Genomic DNA, 23221 nt, shown 5'->3' with positions numbered 1-23221 from the left:
GATTTTAAATAACTCGGCTGGAAGACTGTCATCTCCGCTAGCTTTGTTGTTACTAATGCTTCCTAAGGCCCACTTGACTTCACTCTCTAGGATGTCCGGCTCAAGTTCAGTGACCGCACTATCATGGCTATCAGGGACATTCAGATCTTTCCTGTATAGTTCTTCTGTGTATTCTTGCCACCTCTTCTTAATCTCATCTGCTTGTGTTAGGTCCCTGCCTTCTTTGTCCTTTATCATGCCCATCTTTGCACAAAACGTTCCCTTGAGATCTCCAGTTTTCTTGAAGAGATCTCTAGTCTTTCCCATTCTGTTGTTTTCCTCGATTTCTTTGCATTGTTCATTTAAGAAGGCCTTCTTGTCTCTCCTTGCTATTCTCTGGAGCTCTGCATTCAGTTGGATATATCTTCCCCTTTCTCCCTTGCTTTTCGCTTCCCTTCTTTCCTCAGCTACTTGGAAAGCCTCATCAGACAGCCACTTGGCTTTCTTGCATTTCTTTTTCTTTGGGATGGATTTCGTTGCTGCCTCCTGAACAATGTTACGGACATCCGTCCATAGTTCCTCAGGCACTCTGTCTATCAGGTCTAATCCCTGAAATCTATTCCTCACCTCCACTGTATATTCATCAGGGATATGATTTAGGTCATACCTGAACGGTTTAGTGGTTTTCCCGACGTTCTTCAATTTAAGCCGAAATTTTGCAAGAAGCAGCTCATGATCTGAGCCACAGTCAGCTCCAGGTCTTGTTTTGACTGACTGTATGGAGCTTCTCCATCTTTGGCTGCAAAGGACATAATCAATCTGATTTCGATATTGACCATCTGGTGACGTCCATGTGTAGAGTAGTCTCTTGTGCTGTTGGAAAAGAGTGTTTGCTATGATCAGCATGTTCTCTTGGCAAAACTCTATTAGCTTTTGTCCTGCTTCATTTTGTACACCAAGGCCATGCCTGCCTGTTATCCCGGTGATTTCTTGACTTCCTACTTTAGCATTCCAATCCCCTATGATGAAGAGGACATCTTTTTTTGGTGTTAGTTCTAGAAGGTGTTGTAGGTCTTCATAGAACCGATCAACCTCAGCTTCTTCGGCCTCAGTGGTTGGGGCATAGACTTGAATTACTGTGATGTTGAATGGTTTGCCTTGGATTCATACTGAGATCATTCTATCATTTTTAAGATTGTACCCCAGTACTGCTTTTCCCACCCTTCTGTTGACTATGAGTGCTACTCCATTTCTTCTAAGGGATTCTTGCCCACAATAGTAGATATGATGGTCACCTGAATTAAATTCGCCCATGCCTGTCCATTTTAGTTCACTGATTCCCAAGATGTCGATGTTCAATCTTGCCATCTCATGTTTGACCACCTCCAGCTTACCTTGATTCATTGATCTGACATTCCAGGTTCCTAAACAATATTGTTCTTTACAGCATCGGATTTTCTTTTCACCGCCAGACACATCCACAGCTGAGTGTCCTTTCGGGTTTGGCCCAGCCGCTTCACTCTTTCTGGCGCTACTTGGAAATACCCTCTGCTCTTCCCCAGTAGGATATTGGACACCTTCCGACCTGAGGGGCTCATCTTCCGGCGTCATCTCTTTTAGCCTTGTGATACGTTCCATGGGGTTTTCTTGGCAAGAATACTGGAGTGGGTTGCCATTTCCTTCTCCAGTGGACCACATTTTGTCAGAACTCTCTGCCATGACCTGTCCGTCTTGGGTGGCCCTGCACGGCATAGCTTATGGCTTCATTGAGTTACGCAAGCCCCTTCGCCACAACAAGGCAGTGATCCATGAAGGGGAGTTTTCCTCTTGGGTGGTGTTAAAAGTACTACTTAAAATTACTCTTACCTCTAGCTTTTCTGTCGATTGATATTGGACCTAAGCATTTATTTTTTTTTAATTTTGAATCTTCTCAATACAATTATTGCTTTTAGCTAATTTTTTTTGCTAAAATGTAGTGAATTTCAGCCCAGAAACTTCCTGAAAGTTACAGATCTGCTTATTAGCTCTTATTTGTGTTGATTGGGGGGGGGGGGGTCATTATTCGAAAGAGCCATGTTGGAAAATCCTTCATGTACCTTTATTTACCTTAAATGTGTGCAGTTAGCAAAATGCCTCTAGCTTTTGTTGTGGGACATCTGAAAAGGGTTGTACGTTTGTGTGTTTTTTAGAAAATCCTAATGCTCAAAAAATATAAAAAAATAAAATGATATATTACTTTGAAAACTGTGTTTCCTGGTAATCAAGTGTTTACAGAAAGATGCTTTGTTCAGACCCTTTCCTGCGGCTCTGTATGCTTAAACAAAGAGCTTTTAGACTTAAACACAGCTGTTCATTTGAAAATGAAAAATCAAATTAAGCAGAACCAGCCTTTGAAAGTTAATGCTGTATAGCAACTGAAACAAAGGAAGGAAATACAGTGTTGCATGTTTCACTTAAATAACTTTATTTTTAAAAAGTTTTTCAACTAAAAAAGTGTAGTTTCAAAGACGCTCATCTCTTGCAGTATCCTGCAATAGAACATCTGTGCTCATTCTGATGCGGATGAATGACATGAATTAAACTAAAACTGTTGAACTGCTCTCTTTAACATAATTACACCTTGTTCGTTTTGGAGACACAATGCAGGGATGAAATGCCAATTAAGGCTGGTATGTTAATGAGATTGAGACTGAATAGCGGATTAGCATGGACACAAATCCAACTGGAATTGATTTGATATAATCCCTGAAGTTCGTTCTGTTTTAATAGAAATATTGTTATTCTTTTGAATAACTCCAGTGGTGGTTTTTAAATAAATAAATAAATAAGGTCCTATTCTGATTAGGCTTTTGTTACCTGTTTATAATGCTAGCACTAATCTGGTATGAATTGGGTGGGTATAGTCGCCATTCTTTTTAATGTTTATGTGGAATAGTGTTTTTAGTATGTAGCAGACTTTCCCCCCATCTGTTCATTCAAAATACCCTCTTGAATGCTGTCATGATTGAGCCATGCTAAAACCCACAAGAGCTGCCTAGAGCTCAGATTGGACAAAGGAAACTTGTGCAGTTCCTAGTGAAATGCCTTCAATTTCTTTTCTAAGATAATGCTTTCTAAGAAAAGAGGTTCATTCAATAAAATTCTAAGACAACAGAGAGATGTATTTAATACTTTCAAATAAAAATGGACTATGAATAATACATGCACTCGTCAGTGTAAATGTATTTGCAGTTGTTGCATCCTAAAATATAGCACTACAATTGTATGATTGTTTCTCCATTTTAAAAGAATGTAGTCTCTGGACAGCAAGTTTGGGAGCCATTTTTGGTCTCCTTTCCACGTGGCCCTTTATAAAAACTTCCTGGTCTTGGTTTATTGTCTGACCTAGGAGCAACAGGCCATGACAATGGTTCTATTCCCAGTGCTAGAATTCTCCTTGGAATTGCTCTGGTTCCTAGACAAGCAGGTCTGACTGAGGAGATGGATTGGAATTTCTGCCAATGTTTAAAAGGGAGTATTTGTATCCTTGTATCATTAAGATCTCAGGGTGCCGTACAGATAAAACCAATTTAAACAGTATAAAACAATAAATAATTTAAGCAGCTAAAAGCATATTAAACCATTTAACAAGCTAATACCAATTAAAAACCTAAAACAATAAAACAGTTAAAACAGTGTGCAATATTAGGGAATACAGTTAGTCCTCAAAGGCTTTAGTGAAAAGCTATGTTTTAACTTGGTGCCAAAATGAAACCAACATCTGCGCCAATTGGGCCTCCAAGGGGAGGGCATTCCACAGCCAGGGTGCCATGGCAGAGAAGGCCCTCTCCCATGTCCCACCATACTGTATGTCTCATGCTGGTGGGACGCAGAGGAGGGCCGCTCCAACAGATCTCAATCCTCAGACAGGCATATATAGGGAGAGGCAGTCCCTCAAATAATGAGGTCCCAAGCTGCTTAGGGCTTTAAATGTCATCACCAGCACCTTGAATTCTATTTGGAAGCATATTGGCAGACAGTGCAATTCCTTTAAAACTATTCACATCCATTGTGAGTTGGTTTGCAAAAGTCTGCTTGCATAGGTGAGTGTGCCCACCACAAGAGGTAAAGAAACTTGTTATCTCCAAGTAGGTACAAATTTGAATATGTTGTAGGGGGCACCTAGTTTAATTAATAGTTTCTTTGTCCCATGAAATCGTTATGTTTAGATAGAATTTGCTTCTAAGATCTTGCAAAGAGCAAAATAAATTCCTCTTTAAAACCTTTAATGTAGAGAATTACTTTCCTGTTTCCTTAAGCTGCATGACTAAATTGCTTGTAACTTTATCTTCATATTTATTTATTAATATTTGTTGTTGTTGTTGTTGTTCAGTCGTTCAGCTGTGTCCGACTCTTCGTGACTCCATGGACCATAGCACGCCAGGCCTTCCTGTCCTGTGCTCTCTCCCGGACTGTGCTCAAGTTCATATTCATTGCATCGGTGATGCTATCTAGCCATCTCATCCTCTGCCGTCCCCTTCTCCTTTTGCCTTCAATCTTTCCCAGCATCAGGGTCTTTTCCAGGGAGTTTTCTCTTCGCATTAGGTGGCCAAAATATTTGAGCTTCAGCTTCAGTATCTGTCCTTCCATTGAGCACTCAGGGTTGATTTCCTTTAGGATGGACTGATTTGACCTCCTTGCAGTCCAGGGGACTCGTAAGGGTCTTCTCCAGCACCACAGTTCGAAAGCATCAATTCTTCGGCGCTCAGCCTTCCTTATAGTCCAGCTCTCACAGCCATACGTTGCTACTGGGAAAACTATAGCTTTGATTATACGAACCACTGTCGGCAAGGTGATGTCTCTGCTTCTGTCAGGGTGGAAACTGAGCCGATAGAACCCCAGAGCAGTTCTGATTCTGAGGAGGATCAGCAATCTGTGGGAGAGGAGCCAGCTCATCCATCACAAGCACAGCAGCTGGCAGAGATTCCTCCTGCCGGCATTCCTGAGATAGATAGTGACCCTGGCAGTGAGAAAGTGCAGGAGGGGGGCTTGCTAGACGCTCGATGCAGACGCAGGGAGCAACGAGCAATGGAGGGCGCAGAAAGGAGGCGTAGTGCCCGTTTGGTGCACAAGCTAAGGCCGTGTCCCGTGGACCCAAGGGAAAGAGGGAGGATCTCTCCCTAGCCCATAAGTTCAGGGTCTTCAAGTGATTCTCCTTCAAATGGGGACCAACTGCCTACCAGGAGCATAGGCTACTCTGCTGTTCATTGCTTAGTCGCTGGTGATTAGCATCTGAAAGAGTCATTAAGTTGTAAAAGGATTAAAGCCTTGAAAATAATCCTTTTGTCTGTGTCTTGAGCTGGCTATTGGAGTGTACTGAAAGAGGCTGCTAGGGTGCTCCTGACAGCTTCTTACTATGCTGTCTAGGTTAGCCATAGCTTTCCTCCCAAGGTGCAAGCGTCTTTTAATTCCATGGCTACAGTCACCTTCTGCGGTGATCTGGGAGCCCAAGAAAGTAAAATGTGTCACTGCTTCCATTTCTTCCCCTTCTATATGCCAGGAAGTGACGGGGCCAGATGCCATGATTTTAGTTTTTTTAATGTTGAGTTTCAAACCAGCTTTTGCACTCTCCACTTTCACCCTCAACAAGGGGGTGAAAACCCTCCCTTGCTTTTCACTGCCCTTCTTTCCTCAGCTACTTGTAAAGCCTCATCAGACAGCCACTTGGCTTTCTTGCATTTTTTTTCTTTGGGATGGATTGAGTTGCTGCCTCCTGAACAATGTTACGGATCTCCATCCATAGTTCCTCAGGCACTCTGTCTATCAGGTCTAATCCCTGAAATCTATTCCTCACCTCCACTGTATATTCATAAGGGATAAGATTTAGGTCATACCTGACTAGTTTAGTGGTTTTCCCTACGTTCTTCAATTTAAGTCGAAATTTTGCGATAAGAAGCTCATGATCTGAGCCACAGTCAGCTCCAGGTCTTGTTTTGACTGACTGTATAGAGCTTCTCCATCTTTGGCTGCAAAGGACATAATCAATCTGATTTCGATATTGACCACCTGGTGATGTCCATGAGTAGAGTTGCATCTTGTGCTGTTGCAAAGGCGTGTTTGTTATGATCAGCGTGTTCTCTTGGCAAAACTCTCTTAGCCTTTGTCCTGCTTCATTTTGTACACCAAGGCCATGCTTGCCTGTTATCCTGGTGATTTCTTGACTTCCTACTTTAGCATTCCAATCCCCTATGATGAAGAGGACATCTTTTTTTGGTGTTAGTTCTAGAAGGCGTTGGAGGTCTTCATAGAACCGATCAACCTCAGCTTCTTCGGCATCAGTGGTTGGGGCATAGACTTGAATTACTGTGATGTTGAATGGTTTGCCTTGGATTCGTACTGAGATCATTCTGTTGTTTTTGAGATTGTACCTCAGTACTGCTTTTCCCACCCTTTTGTTGACTATGAGTGCTACTCCATTTCTTCTAAGGGATTCTTGCCCACAGTAGTAGATGTAATGGTCACCTGAATTAAATTCGCCCATGCTTGTCCATTTTAGTTCGCTGATTCCCAAGATGTCGATGTTCAGTCTTGCCATCTCATGTTTGACCACCTCCAGCTTACCTTGATTCATTGATCTGACATTCCAGGTTCCTAAACAATATTGTTCTTGACAGCATCGGACTTTCTTTTCACCACCAGACACATCCACAGCTGAGTGTCCTTTCAGCTTTGGCCCAGCCGCTTCACTCTTTCTGGCGCTACTTGGAAATTCCCTCTGCTCTTCCCCAGTAGTATATTGGACACCTTCCGAGCTGAGGGTCTCATCTTCTGGCATCATCTCTTTTAGCCTTGTGATACGTTCCATGGGGTTTTCTTGGCAAGAATACTGGAGTGGGTTGCCATTTCCTTCTCCAGTGGACCATATTTTGTCAGAACTCTCCACCATGACCTGTCCGTCTTGGGTGGGCCTGCACGGAATAGCTTATGGCTTCACTGAGTTACGCAAGCCCCTTTTCCACAACAAGGCAGTGATCCAAGAAGGAGTATTAATATTTATATACCATTTAATATAATATCAGCTTGTTTTTTTGATCTGCTGAGAGAGCTTTGGCTGTTGGGTGGTATTTTTTTTGTTGTTTATTTGGTCAGTCGCTTCCGACTCTTTGTGACTTCATGGACCAGCCCACGCCAGAGCTTCCTGTCGGCCGTCGTCACCCCCAGCTCCCCCAAGATCGAGTCCGTCACCTCCAGAATATCATCCATCCACCTTGGCCTTGGTTGGCCCCTCTTCCTTTTGCCTTCCACTTTCCCTAGCATCAGCATCTTCTCCAGGGTATCCTGTCTTCTCATGATGTGGCCAAAGGACTTCAGTTTTGCCTTTAATATCCTTCCCTCAAGTGAGCAGTCTGGCTTTATTTCCTGGAGTATGGACGGGTTTGATCTTCTTGCAGTCAAAGGCACTCTCAGAATTTTCCTCCAGAACCACAGTTCAAAAGCATCCATCTTCCTTCGCTCAGCCTTCCTTATGTCCCAGCTCTCACAGCCATAGGTTACTACGGGGAATACCATTGCTCTAACTATGCGGACCTTGGTTGTCAGTGTGATGTCTCTGCTCTTAACTATTTTATCAAGATTTGTCATTGCTGTCCTCCCATGAAGTAAACGTCTTCTGATTTCCTGGCTGCAGTCAGCATCTGCAGTAATCTTTGCGCCTAGAAAGACAAAGTCTGTCATTGCCTCCACGTTTTCTCTCTCTGTTTGCCAGTTATCAATCAAGCTGGTTGCCATAATCTTGGTTTTTTTGAGGTTTAACTGCAACCCAGCTTTTGCACTTTCTTCTTTCACCTTCGTCATGAGGTTCCTCAGCTCCTCCTCGCTTTCAGCCATCAAAGTGGTATCATCTGCATATCGGAGATTGTTAATAATAAATAAATAATAAAACCTCTAAGCAGTTTACATACAAAAATACTAAAAACCACAGTTAATACGTGCGTGCATGAGTGTGTGTGTGCATGTGTACACACACACACACACACATCAATATAACAATAAACACAACCATAACTTCAAATAACAAAAATAACAAAAATAAATTAATAAATATGTATGTATTCCTATACCTAATGCAAAAATGGAGCAGAGGTATAGGGCTGAATTTTGCAGCAAATATACTCGTGAGTATCCCACTTTATGTCATCACATGTTAATCTGAACTGGCATCTAGGACAGGAATAAAAAGAGACAACTATTTCTGAAGCAGAGTCTTCCACTGCACCTCGTTACTCAAACATGAGCTTACCTGCAGTATTTGGATCATCTTGAACGGTTGTAAAAATGAATTCTTAACCTGGCAACTTTTGGAATTAAGTTGTCCCTGATTCCTAACAACTTCAAAAAGGTGGACAGCCAAAAATCAAGCAATTCTAGTTAAAGGGATTTCAAAAAGGCCCCATTTGAGCAGGGCCTTTGCTTCTTCATACTCCTACTTACTCAAAGATAAGTATTCTTTGCCTAGATCCATAATCTCTATTCACACTGCTTGTCTGAAATTAGCCTTCTTAAAATGTGTAGACAGCATCATCTTAGCCCAATTCATGCTCAAAGCCCGTTGTTTGGTGTTCTGATGTTTCTGTATCCAGTACCCTGGAGGCAAGGCAGCCGGTGGTTGCAGCACCGTAGAAAGCTCCGAGCGGCTTGCTCTGACACTGACTGAGACTTACCAAACCTGTGTATCCAGCCCACTCTATCCCCTTGCCTGAAGATGGTAAATCCTGAAAGGCCAACCTGCAGGCCTGAAGAGAGGCACTTCTCTGTTTTGTAGCCTCCTGGCAGACATGTTCCCTGTACAGGTGTGGTGGAAGAGGAGGTACTCAATGGCTCAGGTGAATGAAGGCCTCCACAGGGGTCCTGCCTCAGGTTCAGTGTCAGGAACCCAGTCCAGTTTCCCAAAATATGGTTCAACAGTCCCCCAATCATCCTGTTTTTCCTCATCTAATCTGAGCTTGAGGCTGGGGTCACAACATCTGGGCTCTTTCGAATCCCCGCCACCACCAGGGCCATTCTCCTTGAACCCCAAAGCCCTGTTATTTCTAGGCTAGGACAATGCACTAGCTAGCTCAGTAGCCCATCTCCAGTCTTGGCTATCAGAACAATGACATACAGGTAACTGAGTGAACTGAGTACATCCTTGATGATATCATGACTTCCCATCCTTCCAAGGTCGGTAAAATGAGTACCCAGCTTGCTGGGGGAAAGGTAGTCACAACTGGGGAAGGCAATGGCAAACCACCCCACTATAGTCTGCCTCGAAAGCGCCAGCGCAAGTGGCGTCCCTCTAGGGGTCAGTAATGACCCGGTGCTTGCACAGGAGGAACTTTTCCTTTTTTCAGTGCTGGTTTAGAAAGGAAGAGCATGTGCTTTAATGTTTTAATTATTTATGTGGAAAAAGTCATAGGATAGAGTTGTAACAAATCTTCCTCATAGTTTTTCTGAGGTAGGGTGGGGATTACGCATGGATACTGTAATTCTTCCTGGGAATACTGTAGAACTGATTGGTGGGCTGAGCATTTTTAATTTCTCTCCAGTACTTCTCAGTTTGTTTCTCTCCCACTCCATATGCAAAACTGCTTCCCCTATACAGTCTCGTTTGCTCCTTTACTCCAGCACTATTCTCCTTCTGGAAGTCAAAGCAACTTAATAACCCTTGAAATCTCAGACTTCGCCCTGAGAATATATTCCTTCCAAATACTTCCCAGTAAACAATCTCCTGTCCCGCTTATTCCAACTGTGGGTAGATTTTTAAAGAACGTGGAAAGTGTGCTTTGTAAATGGACTGACTGAGTGGGCAATTTTGGGGGCAAGCTCCCTTTTACTTCCCTTGTTTTGTCCTCTGGAGGCCGAATGTGGAAAGGGGAGGAGCTACTGCAGGGGCAGAAGAAAATTTTGGAGTGGATTTCTTTGGGAGAGCAGGAAAAACCATGTGTCCCAGTGTTTTAAGACCTGCTTTTGAATATGAATGCTGGGCTGTGTTGGGAATTGCCAGGGAAGTGGAGGCAATGTTTAATTTTCAGAAGGAGAGCTGCAGGAGGCACATGGGGAACAGTCTCATCTTTACTATTAGACCTTCTCCTTAATTCTGTGGGAGGAGCAGCTGCTTGGAAAGGGAAAGGCACTCTGCGGGTATTCAGAGGCACTTCTCCTATATTTTTGCTGGCTGGTGGAAATCATTTTTGACTACTAAGCCCAAGCATAATGTGGATTACTTAACTTGAAAGAGGAAGGAGATGAAACAGCTTTCCTTTACCAAATGCTCATATGTAAGGGGTCAGTAATTGGAAGTTGAGGTACCAAGTGTGCCCCTCTCCCAAGTGGAACTGCCTGACCCATAGATGCCAATCTAGGGACAAAATGGAATGGTGTCTGTGGCAGCAGGACTTGATAATAGGCTGCAGTGCGGAACAGGAGTTGGGCTTTGGCCCTCATAATAAAGGTCTTATTGCTGACCAGAACCATACGTAGTGTTCTGGAATTATGATGGCAGGTTCTTGGGTCACTTTGCATCCCTGCAGCTTCACCTCTCAAGCCCTTACCCATTTTATTGTTCATGTTTCATGCAAATAAGCGTAGAAAGAATAGCAAGTGTAAGCAACTTATAGCATAAGAACATAAGAAGAACCATGCCAAATCAGACCAAGGGTCCATCTAATCCAGCATTTTGTTCACACAGTGGGCGACCAGCTGTCGACAGGAAACGCACAAGCAGGACATGAGTGCAACAGCACCCTCCCGACTATGTTCTCCAGCAACTGCTGTACATGAGCTTACTTCCTGATACTGGAGGTAGCATAGAGTCATCAGGACTAGTAGCCATTGATAGCTTTCTCCTCTAGGAATTTGTGCAATCCCCTTTTAAAGTCATCCATTTGGTGGCCATCACTACATCCTGTGGTAGCAAATTCCATAATTTCACTATGTGCTGTGTGAGGAAATACTTCCTTTTATCTGTCCTGAATCTCCTACCAGTCAGTTTCATGGCATGACCCCACATTCTAGTATTGTATGAGAGGGAGAAAAATATCTCCCTGTCCACATTCTCCACACCATGCATAATTTTGTACATCTCTGCCATGTTTCCCCTTACTTGCCTTTTTTCCAAGCTAAACAATCCCAGCTCTTGTAACCTTCCCTCAGAGGGGAGTTGCTCCACCCCCATGATCATTTTAGTTGCCCTTTTCTGCAATTTTTCCAGGTTTACTATATCTTTTTTTTAAGATGCAGTGACCAGAACTGTACACAGTATTCTACGTGTGGTCGCACCATAGATTTATATAAGGGGAATATGATGTTGGCAGCTCGATTCTCAGTTCCTTTCCTAATTATGCTCAACATGGAGTTGGCCTTTTTCACAGTGGCCGCACACTGGGCTGACATTTTCATTGAGCTGTCCACCACAACCCCAAGATCTCTCACTTGGTCGGTCACCTCTAGCTCAGTTGCCATCAGGTTATACCTGAAGTTGGGATTTTTTGCCTCAGTATTCATCACTTTACAGACCTCCAGATGTTGTTTGACTTCAACTTGCATTCACCCTATCCAGCATAGCCAATGGTGAGGGATGATGGAAATTGTAGGCGAAAACATCTGGAGGGGCAAAAGTTGCCTAACCCTGATGTAGAGTATCACCTCCCCCCCCCACCCCCGCAACATTGAAATAGTCTACATGTTAGGCTCAAATTCTCCTTTTCAATAAGATTTGTGGTCATAGAATCATAGAATAGTAGGGTTGGAAGGGGCCTACAAAGCCATTGAGTCCAACTCCCTGCTCAGTGCAGGAATCTAAGAGCATCCCTGACAGATGGCTGTCCAGTCTTGTCTTGAATGCCTCTAGTGTGGGAGAGACCACCACCTCCCCAAGTCCTACCTTACATGAGGAAATAGAATGGTATGGTGTCTAGATAGTGCCTATGAGCAGAACAATAATGGAGTTTGTAGTTTCTGGATGTTTAATTTTAATGCTTTTATAGTAATGGTCAGCTTGGAAGTTGTGACATATCAGCATCTGTATCACTTACAGAAATACCAGGCTGCTTCACTGTTGTCCATTTTTGCTGGCAAGGAAAAGACAAGAATGATTTATAGTGGATTCGTATGATAATTTTCTTGGTTTTAGAATTTAGTAAGGAATACATTTGTTTGTCAAGAGACATCCATTAACGGAGTGGAGAGAGGGAGTGGGTGCAGGGTTATAAAATGCTATTTATCATTTGTTTTTCATGTGTCTGCAAGCAGAAGCAGGCTGCAGCTGGTTTGGCAATGTATTCCTTGGTTGTCCATGTTCCGTTTTATTCCCTTAAATTTTCTATGAATGGACGTGCTAGAACACCCAACAGGAGGGAGTTGATATAGATACTTACCCTCATTTGCATTGGAAGGATTCCAATGGAAGGATTCCAACTAACAACTCTTGTTCACCTTTCCCTGGAGGGCACTGATACCAAAATATGTTCCTTAAGAAGGCAGGGAAAAGTTGAATGCTTCTGCATTCCCAGATTCACTGTAGGTTGCTTTGTCTGTCTTAGATGCCAGGCATATAATTTCCACAGAGTCAGGATCTGCCTCTGAACAGCTGGGGTTAAATTGCTGTGCTGTTGGCTAGTCAGGCACTGCTATCTGTGGTGTCTTTTAGTCCCCTTTCACTTAAAATCAGATGGTCTTTATTTGTTTCAAAACAGGTTTCTGGTAATCAAAGCACAGTAGCTTTAATAACAGATATTGCCTGTATAGTTGGTCTCTGAAACTATGATCATTACTTACCTTGCTGGGGATGTTTCACTCCAGGCAGCTGGTTAGATAAATCCCTGTCTTTATCTCTACATTTCTAGACAGCTGCATATTCCCATCTGTGCTTCTACCATTCTTGGCTGTTTGGTGAAGTTTTTTTTACAGAGTGGTTACTCAACCTTGAGTCCCCGTCTCCCTGAGTGTTTTGAGTACAGTTTGTTGCCAACGCTACAGGTTTGAAACTGAAATGCCACTTGTTAACTTATTAATATGTTGCCCACTTGTTGACTTACTACTATGTTGCCCACTTAATGGGATTTCCATGTGTGAATGGAGGCCTGTGGCATTGTTTGGCTGTACTTTAAAATTGTGTCGCGAGTAAGTTAACATAAAATAGAGCATTTCTGAAAGCGGTATTTTTAAATTCTTTTGATGCTTTACTTAGTAGTCAGGACACAACAGTTGGTTTAACCTCCATTTCTGGAGATGTCCATAGCTTGGATGCTGGCACTTAGTGTGTTTTGGGGTAGAATGGGGAAAAGGAAATATGGCAGAGCAAACTGCATGCAGAAAGGGAAGAAATTAATGTTGGCTCTGAATAGGATAGAGATTACAAATCTCTGATTGCTTTGGGCCTGCAATCTCATGTGTTTGGGCCCATAATCTCATGCATATGAACCAGGGCAGAAGCAGGGTTGGATATAGTAGCTAAGCATATGGTGTAGCATATTGGGGATATTGAGGATCTAAAGCTGGACAGCTATACCCAGTAAGCTTTCTACAAGCAGAAGTTCTAATCCTGGGTTGGGGTGGAAATGATGAGAGCTCATGACAAATACTACTCTTAGCAATCCCACGTAGCTGCTTTGAGCGAGTGATGCCTACATCGGGAATGCCTAAAGTGGTGAGAGTAAAAACGATATGCTATATTTCTTTTAAGTTTGAATCTGCTGCATTTTTTTCTGTACTAGGGACTGAGAAGCAGGTGTAGTAAGGAAGGAAAGATCCATGGTAGTGAAGGAGCCCATGTTTTAGAACTAGGTTTCAGTCTTATCTAGTTTATTCTATGAGCTCTCTAACACAATTGTTGGACTTTTCAGCTCATATAATCAATCAATGTGCAACAGTGGATGGGGAATTGGGATTAGATTTGGGAGTCCTGGATACAAGTTCTACTCTTCCATGTATTTGTATGGATTTGGGCAAGTCAGCTTCACTTCTCCAACTGTAAAATAGTAATTGTTACAACCTACCTCATAGGATTGTTGTGAGTAAACACTAATAAAGTATTCTGCAAATTCAAATTGCTATATAAGAGTAGGAGTAGTAATGTGAAAAGATTGTACCCATTACTGATTTCATATTACAGTAACAACAGAAATTTATGGGAAGGACTTTCTAGAAAAATAGCTGTAGGTTTAGCCAGCAATTCAAGTAAGGTAGTCCTTGCAGTCCCCAGAGTCTCACCTTCACTCACTGAACCTGCTTGACAAGTTGACTTTTTTGTTTTAATTTTTATCATTGATGTTACAGCTACATTATTAACAGATTCTCATTTACACATGTCAGAGGAGGAGAAAAATCACCTAATTAACTGCTTTCCCCAGAAAGAGGAGGGAGGGGAGGGATGTGGGCTGCCAATTTATTCTCCATTGCTTTCTCCCCCCCCCTTAAATGTGTGAGATTTACAACCACCTGTCAGATATGAGCTGTAAGAATCATTTTCTAATTACCACGATTTCTACCATACCAACTTTGAATTGTTGGGTTTCTCCCCTCCCCCCTCCCCTGCTCCTTTTAAATTGGGAAAAGATTCCATTGAAGCAGTGCTTCATTTTCAGTAGGCTCCAGCAAAAGCCTGAATCTTTTCAGTTTGTAATTGATATTCGATATACGTTATTAATGACTCAACCAAAAGAACATGGGCAAAGAAAACAAGTAAACACACTAATTTCAGTAACTTAACCACAATCACAATAAGGAATAGCAGTAATAACAGCCTGTTGCTGGGGCTGCAATATTGAAGCTGTTTGTCTTCTGAGGCTACCTTTTGGAGCAAGTGGGAAGCTTTTGCTTCCTCTCTCTAAAGTGGGAACACATAGCCCTACTCTAACTCTGCAGCTGTCCCATGTATCCGGAGCCTCTGTCAGATCATGGAGTGCATTCTCAGACTTGTCTTCTGCTCACTTAGGTTCTTAACTTCACAGATGGCAAAAGGGACCTCTGAATCTCTGTGGCCTATGAATGCTTAAGTGGGAATTGTGACTCCAAGCTCATGGGATGGTACATTTACACTAGGAAGAGATGGCTTGACAAATTTGTTGATGGAGGCAGAAAACCCAAATAGCACCCTTCCTAATGGTGGTAATAGAAAAAACTCAATAATGGGCAATTTGATGGTGTTTTTACTGGTAGCTCATAATCTGCTTACTGAGGAGAGGTGCCTCACCATGCTTGATGGTAGGGTCAGCCCTTGTTAGAAAATTTTAGTATAAGTATGGACTGAGCTCATCTCCCTCTTCCCAGGTTGTCACCCATGTAACTGTCCCAAGAAAGGAAGCACATGGGAACCCTTGAATGGCTGAGTGAATCAGAATCCTAAAGCAAAAGACTCGCTGATACGGGGAATGTTTAGGCAGACATTTTGTTACTACCTCTTGTGGTAATACAAAGTTTTATGGAAACCATTGTTTTCATGCTAAATATGCCCTCTTTCTTCCCTTGTGGAACACCTAGTAAAGGGATAAATGCTTGCAGTCAAGATTTGTTGCTTCTCCAAAGGTAAAGCAGCAAATCATGACTGCAGGCATTTGATCCCTTTAAGCTCCTCCTTGATGTTTCAGATTTTGTGAGTTCCAGTGAGTTAAGGCTGCCCCAGTTCATCATTTGCACTGGCATATACCTATTCTGTGTTGTATGATTAGGCAGCTGGTTGGCCACTGTGTGAACCGAATGCTAGACTAGATTGGCCCATGGTCTGATCCAGCATGGCTCTTCTTGTTCATATGTTCTATATACAGTGTCAAATACTGCAGGGGCCAGTCTCTACAATAAATAACTCTGAAATAATTTAGTGATCACAGATTTGTTGAAAAGGCAGATTGCTAGAGGTTTTTCAGAGAGGAAAAGGAGATATTGGTTCTAGCTGTGAGATTTTTGCTGCTGAGGTTTTGAAAACCACTATCTTTAATTGTGCTTTGAGAGGTAGAATGTATTTATTGATAGTATCTGTAATAAAGGAGGACTCCCAGTACCATGGAGCTTTCTGTGCTCTGAACTCCATGTTTGTTTTTGTTTTGGTGACCAGTGGGTATTTAATTGGCCCATTTCTTTTCTGGCCTGCACTCTGCCTTATTTTCCTATTAAATGGTGATTGCGCATTGTTGAAGGCAGTCAAGTGTAAATTTCTTATTTTGCTTCAGCTAATGGTGTTGTTAGAGGTGGATTTACACATCTGCAAATATTGGTTGACTTGAGGCATGAGCAGAAATATCGATAGATACAGCTGAAATGTTTTAAAAAATTGTGTAGGGAATGTGTGGTCTTGATGGTCTCTGTTTGATTACAGAACCACTCTGATTTCAACTTTAATGTTGTTGCCCTCTGGTAACAGTCACCATAATTCCAAGATAATTTAAAATATCTGGCGCTTTGTGCTTATGTTTTGAAAGAAATGTTCTCTGAAGGGCAGCCAGGTTTAGGTGTTTTACCAGTAGTGGCAGAAACATACTTTGAATTGTGTTTCCTGAGGTATTTAGGATTTATTTCACTGTGCAGATGGTGAAGATTCTGAAGATCTTATGCAGTCTTTTGGGTTATGCATGGGCTGGGATTTCTCATATTACACAGCAAAAACTCACGGTTGCCACTATTTGTACATTCAAAGAAAGAACTGTAGTCAATCTTGGCTCTAAAGTATGAAGATAATAAATGGATGTTTAAAAACACACACATCAGACTGGTCTTTAGATACACAATTTACAGAAATGTGCTCTGTATGAGATCCAATTGTTCCTTTTATTTTGCCTTCTGTCATGCTTAGTTCCTCTCTCTTTTCCTCTGTGAAGCCACTACCCTCTTTTCAGCCAGAAAATAGGTCCTTTGGAACCCCAAAGTTTTGTCTCTTGTGCTTTTCCTTGCACCAGCTAACCTCCTCCTCCAGCATCCTGACTTCTTCCTTATTAAGTCTTGAGTACAGAGTCGAGCACCCTACTTTGTTCAGCATGTAGCAAAATATGTTCATAATATCAGTGCCCAGAAGCAGTAGTAGAGGACTGAAATGGAACTCATTCACTGTCAGGCACTTAAATAATAAGTGCAGTTGAACAAAGCCTGGAATCCACAACCAACTTGTCCTCTCCTTATCTTGCAAATGCAGTGCCTGGATCTGGCATCATTGGGTTCCTAAGATCCAACCTATTTGAGCCTGTGTGGCCTCCCATTGCCATTAAAGGGCTAAGATGTCTTTCCCTACATTGTTTAGTTGGCTTTGCAGTTACATTGGGGTAGTGAAATTTTCATGGCTAAGACTGTGGAGGTTATGGATGGCTTTCATGTTATTGATTTACTGTCCTTTTGTCTCCAGTATCCCTTAAAACTCCAGCCTGCTAACACAACATAAATCATAAATAAAATAGGCAGTGAGAAGTGACCAATTGCTAACTTCTCATAAACTTAACCTCAGGGAACAAAAGGCAGCATAAAGGAAATCTTAGCCATTTTTTCACTTGATGATGTTCCTGTGGAAGGATGTTCCACAGTCCTGAAACAGCCTATGAGAACACACCTGTATGTGATCTTAATATGTTAAGGTTTGTGCCCCAATGGTATTGTTAAAAATGTATCATTGGCCGACATGAAAGACTATGCTAGAATGTAAGTGAGGAGATACATGAACTTGAAGCTGTTAGTATGCCACTTTACGAATTGTAGTGATCCAGTCAGGTGTTAATGTTCACATTTTTTGATAGAGAATGCTACATCAGTTCCGTAACCCCAGTCTTTCAAGCAAGTGCATGGAGGCATAAGAAAACTGTTCATTTCCACAACATCTTGAAATTTAATCTTCCTGCCTACCCCTTTGTCACTCTGCTGTTTGCCGCCTTACTGTGAGTTTAATTCACAAACTGTTTAAGTGATCTGTCATCCTTCAAAGGAACCTTAGCACTTAACAGCCCTTCTGTATGTTAAACTTTCATGGAATGTCTTCAATTAAAACGAACCTTTTAGAGCTCACACTGTTTATATGTTAAAAAAATTGTTATTGCGATTAAAAAATCCCAGAAGGTGTGCTGAAAAATGCAATAAAAATTTGCACTGTTTAATGGTTATCACCCTGGGTATCTTGTAGGTTTCCACTAATGAAATGTGAATGTGAATTTCATTTTCTTTTCTTTTTTTGCCTGGCTGAATCTTCTTTTATGAGCCTATCTGCATGTATTTCTGCCCATAGAGAGTATCTTTTATATCCTTTTGTAAGTATATTGGGTGATTTTATTCCCCCTTTAGCCATATACTATTCTGCTTTTTTTAACTACTTCATTTTGAAGAATACAGATTTGTTGGATTGCTTCATAGTAACTTGCATATCCCATAATTCCACCTTGAAGTTGCTTGAGTGGAAATTTCTTTGTATAGGGAAAACAAGAATCAGGTGTGGCTTGCTCCCTCCAATTTGATTTTGCAACCTCCAAACAGTCCAGAAAAGCCAAAATCAGCTGTCAGGATATATTTATATATTTCAAGACTTTATATAATGCCCTTCAGCTGAGCTTCTAGAGTAGTTTACAAAAACAAGATAATACATAAATAAAAAATAACAAACACGTTAAAAGAGAAAAGGTATAATAATATACATTAAAAAATTGGGAGAATAAAAATGTCTTTGCCTGATGCTGAAAGGATAACAATGTTGGTGCCAGGTGGGCATTTCTGCGGAGAGAATCCCAGAAATAGGGTGCCACTACTGACTAGGTTCTGTCTGTGGTCATCACCTACCTTACCTCATGTGGTGGGGACACCTGGAGGAGAGCCTCCAAAGATTACCTCAGTATGCATGGCAGGTTGGTATGGGAGCAGGCGTTCCTTCAGGTACCCAGGTCCTAAGCCATATAGGGCTTTAAAGGTTAGCATCAGCAGTTTGCATTGTGCTTGGACCATATGACTCTGAAGGTCTTTCAATATCAGTGAAGTATGTTCCAACTGGTCCTAGTTAGCAGCTTGGCTGCTCAATTTTGAACTTGCTGAAATTTCTGGCAAGTCTTCAAAGGCAGTTTCACATGCCACACACTGTAGTAGTTGGTCCTTGATGTCACTAGAGCATGTATAACTGTGACCAGGCTATATCTTTCCAGGAGAGGCTGCAACTGGTGCATTGACTTAAGCTGATGAAAGATACTCCTTGCCATTAGGCTTCCTTGGCCTTCAGTGACAAAGCTGGATTCAGGAGTAACCCCCCCCCCCCAAAAAAAAAACCCCATGAAAGTAATCCCTTAAAGATAGTGCAAAGCCATCCAGAACAGGTTTAACACCATATCTCTGAACTGACAAACCAGCTACTCAGATAACCTCCATCTTGTTGGGATTACGTTTCAGTTTATAGGCCTTTGTCCAGTTCATTACCAATTCCCAGCATGATTAAGCACTTACATAATTATCATAAATGAGTCTTTTCCCCTTAATCTACTTATTGTATCATAATACTGTTGTTTACAAAAATAATGTTTAAATTTTCCCATAAAGGACTGGAAAAGAGGGATAGTCTCAAAAAAATGGCAGGGATGATAGCACAGGACATATGTAATCCCCATAAAGGATTATGCTCGTAGTTTTGGTACAGCTTTTTCAATGAAGGCCCAAGTAGCATCAGTGCTGAGATGTGTGCTGAGTGAACCAGCCCTACCACAAGTACTCTCGCTCTAGTCTCCCCTTTACACTTCTTAAATGTTTAGAAGAAACTAGCTGTCTATATTATTTTTTAATATATTTATTTATGTATTCATTTATTAATTAGCAATATTTATATACTGCTTTTCCTTTGAACATATGTTCAGGTTTTCTTTGCTGGCCCAAGCACTTGCTCTAAACCATGCAAGTGAGAAAAGAAGCACTGGGGGCAGTGCTTGTGCGGTAAGCAATCATGTCATTCTGCCAGTCCACATGGTTCTTCATTACAGAAGTTATGTGAGCAGCATAGGAACACCCACAGGGAATTGACATCTGTGGTGCTTCAGCAATGTATGAATCAGCCCTGAGACAGCATGGTCTCAGAAGCTTAGGATTCTGTGGCAATGACAGAATTAAAGGCTGTGCTCTACACATTTGAGATGTGAATGTTTGTAAGAACATAGAAAGCTACTTTACACCCATGGTCTGTCTTGCTCAATATAGTCTACACTGACTGGCAGGGCCTCTCCAGGTGTAAAGAATGGATTGTCCTTTCCCTTCGCAATGAACAACACAATAGACACAGCCTCAGGCTATTACAGAATCTTAGGGTTGGAAGGGGCCTACAAGACCATCGAGTCCAACCCCCTGCTCAGTGCAGGAAGCCTGATTCCCAGGCGGTCTCCCATCCAAGTACTAACCAGGGCTGACCCTGCTTAGCTTCCGAGATCAGATGAGATGATTCTATTTTGCTAGAGACTAGACTCTCTACCCCTTCATGGATCACTGCCTTGTTGTGGCGAAGGCACTTGCGTAACTCAGTGAAGCCATAAGCTATGCTGTGCAGGGCCGCTCAAGACGGACAGGTCATGGCGGAGAGTTCTGACAAAATATGGTCCACTGGAGAAGGAAATGGCAACCCACTCCACTATTCTTGCCAAGAAAACCCCATGTAACGTATCACAAGGCTAAAAGATATGACGCCGGAAGATGAGCCCCTCAGGTCGGAAGGTGTCCAATATACTACTGGGGAAGAGCAGAGGGAATTTCCAAGCAGCGCCAGAAAGAGTGAAGCGGCTGGGCCAAACCCGAAAGGACACTCAGCTGTGGATGTGTCTGGTGGTGAAAAGAAAATCCAATGCTGTAAAGAACAATATTGTTTAGGAACCTGGAATGTCAGATCAATGAATCAAGGTAAGCTGGAGGTGGTCAAACATGAGATGGCAAGATTGAACATCGACATCTTGGGATTCAGCGAACTAAAATGGACAAGCATGGGCGAATTTAATTCAGGTGACCATTATATCTACTACTGTGGGCAAGAATTCCTTAGAAGAAATGGAGTAGCACTCATAGTCAATAAAAGAGTGGGAAAAGCAGTACTGGGGTACAATCGCAAAAATGGTAGAATGATCTCAGTACGAATCCAAGGTAAACCATTCAACATCACAGTAATTCAAGTCTGTGCTCCACTGATGGCGAAGAAGCTGAGGTTGATCGGTTCTATGAAGACCTACAACACCTTCTAGAACTAACACCAAAAAAAGATGTCCTTTTCATCATAGGGGATTGGAATGCTAAAGTAGGAAGTCAAGAAATCACCGGGATAACAGGCAGGCATGGCCTTGGTGTACAAAATGAAGCAGGACAAAGGCTAAGAGAGTTTTGCCAAGAGAACACGCTGATCATAGCAAACACGCCTTTGCAACAGCACAAGATGCAACTCTACTCATGGACATCACCAGGTGGTCAATATCGAAATCAGATTGATTATGTCCTTTGCAGCCAAAGATGGAGAAGCTCTATACAGTCAGTCAAAACAAGACCTGGAGCTGACTGTGGCTCAGATCATGAGCTTTTTATCGCAGAATTTCGGCTGAAATTGAAGAACGTAGGGAAAACCACTAAACCATTCAGGTATGACCTAAATCATATCCCTTATGAATATACAGTGGAGGTGAGGAATAGATTTCAGGGATTAGACCTGATAGACAGAGTGCCTGAGGAACTATGGATGGAGGTACGTAACATTGTTCAGGAGGCAGCAACGAAATCCATCCCAAAGAAAAAGAAATGCAAGAAAGCCAAGTGGCTGTCCGATGAGGCTTTACAAGTAGCTGAGGAAAGAAGGGAAGTGAAAAGCAAGGGAGAAAGGGGAAGATATATCCAACTGAATGCAGAGTTCCAGAGAGTAGCAAGGAGAGACAAGAAGGCCTTCTTAAATGAACAATGCAAGGAAATCGAGGAAAACAATAGAATGGGAAAGACTAGAGATCTTTTCAAGAAAAACGGAGATCTCAAGGGAACATTCTGTGCAAAGACGGGCATGATAAAGGACAAAGAAGGCAGGGACCTAACAGAAGCAGATGAGATTAAGAAGAGGTGGAAAGAATACACAGAAGAAGTATACAGGAAAGATCTGAATGGCCATGATAGTGCAGTCACTGAACTTGAGCCGGACATCCTAGAGAGTGAAGCCAAGTGGGCCTTAGGAAGCATTACTAACAACAAAGCTAGCGGAGTTGACAGTATTCCAGCTGAGCTATTTAAAATCCTAAAAGATGATGCTGTTAAAATGCTGCACTCAATATGCCAACAAATCTGGAACACTCAACAGTGGCCACAAGACTGGAAAAGGTCACTTTACATTCCAATCCCAAAGAAGGGCAATGCCAAAGAGTGTTCAAACTACCGCACAATTGCGCTTATTTCACATGCCAGCAAGGTTATGCTCAAAATCCTACAAGCTAGGCTTCAGCAGTATGTGAACCGAGAACTACCAGAAGTACAAGCTGGGTTTCAAAGAGGCAGAGGAACTAGAGATCGAATCGCCAACATTCGCTGGATCGTGGAGAAAGCAAGAGAATTCCAGAAAAATGTCTATTTCTGCTTCATTGACTACGCTAAAGCCTTTGATTGTGTGGATCACAACAAACTGTGGCAAATTCTGAAAGAGATGGGAGTACCAGACCACCTTACCTGTCTCCTGAGAAACCTGTACGAGGGTCAAGAAGCAACAGTAAGAACTGGACATGGAACAACTGATTGGTTCAAAATTGGGAAAGGAGTACGACAAGGCTGTATATTGTCGCCCTGCTTATTTAATTTATATGCAGAGTACATCATGAGAAACGCCAGGTTGGATGAATCAGAGGTCGGAATTAAGATTGCTGGGAGAATTATCAACAACCTCAGATACGCAGATGATACCACCCTAATGGCAGAAAGCGATGGGGATCTAAAGAGCCTCTTGTTGAGGGTGAAAGTGGAGAGTACAAAAGCTGGTTTGAAACTCAACATTAAAAAAATGAAGATCATGGCATCTGGCCCCATCACTTCCTGGCATGTAGAAGGGGAAGAAATGGAAGCAGTGACAGATTTTATTTTCTTGGGCTCCAAGATCACCGCAGATGGTGACTGTAGCCATGAAATTAAAAGACGCTTGCTCCTTGGGAGGAAAGCTATGGCAAACCTAGACAGCATAGTAAGAAGCAGAGACATCACCTTGCCGACAAAGATTCGTATACTCAAAGCTATGGTTTTCCCAGTAGTAATGTATGGCTGTGAGAGCTGGACTATAAGGAAGGCTGAGCGCAGG

At 42.3% G+C, this 23221-nt stretch overlaps 2 protein-coding genes across 10 annotated transcripts in view; both read left to right on the top strand.

The window, feature by feature from the left end:
- Nucleotides 1-23221, top strand: part of MAD1L1 (mitotic arrest deficient 1 like 1) — a 635972-nt gene that overhangs the window by 111935 nt on the left and 500816 nt on the right. The window lies entirely within an intron of this gene.
- The window catches only part of LOC146336490 (uncharacterized), a 38191-nt gene that overhangs the window by 10661 nt on the left and 4309 nt on the right, over nucleotides 1-23221 (top strand). Inside the window, exon 2 of the mRNA XM_084818568.1 lies at nucleotides 10685-22642. Coding sequence (XP_084674694.1) covers nucleotides 21341-22642 — 1302 coding nt within the window. The 5' untranslated portion in view covers nucleotides 10685-21340. The remainder of the gene's footprint in view (nucleotides 1-10684; nucleotides 22643-23221) is intronic.

The sequence above is a fragment of the Heloderma suspectum genome, chromosome 12 (genome assembly GCF_057233095.1).
Source record: "Heloderma suspectum isolate Gila_16-S chromosome 12, 16-S_ref, whole genome shotgun sequence".
Taxonomy (NCBI): Eukaryota; Metazoa; Chordata; class Lepidosauria; order Squamata; family Helodermatidae; genus Heloderma; species Heloderma suspectum.
The sequence above is the reverse complement of the archived record's forward strand: the minus strand, read 5'-3'. Positions and strand labels throughout refer to the sequence as shown.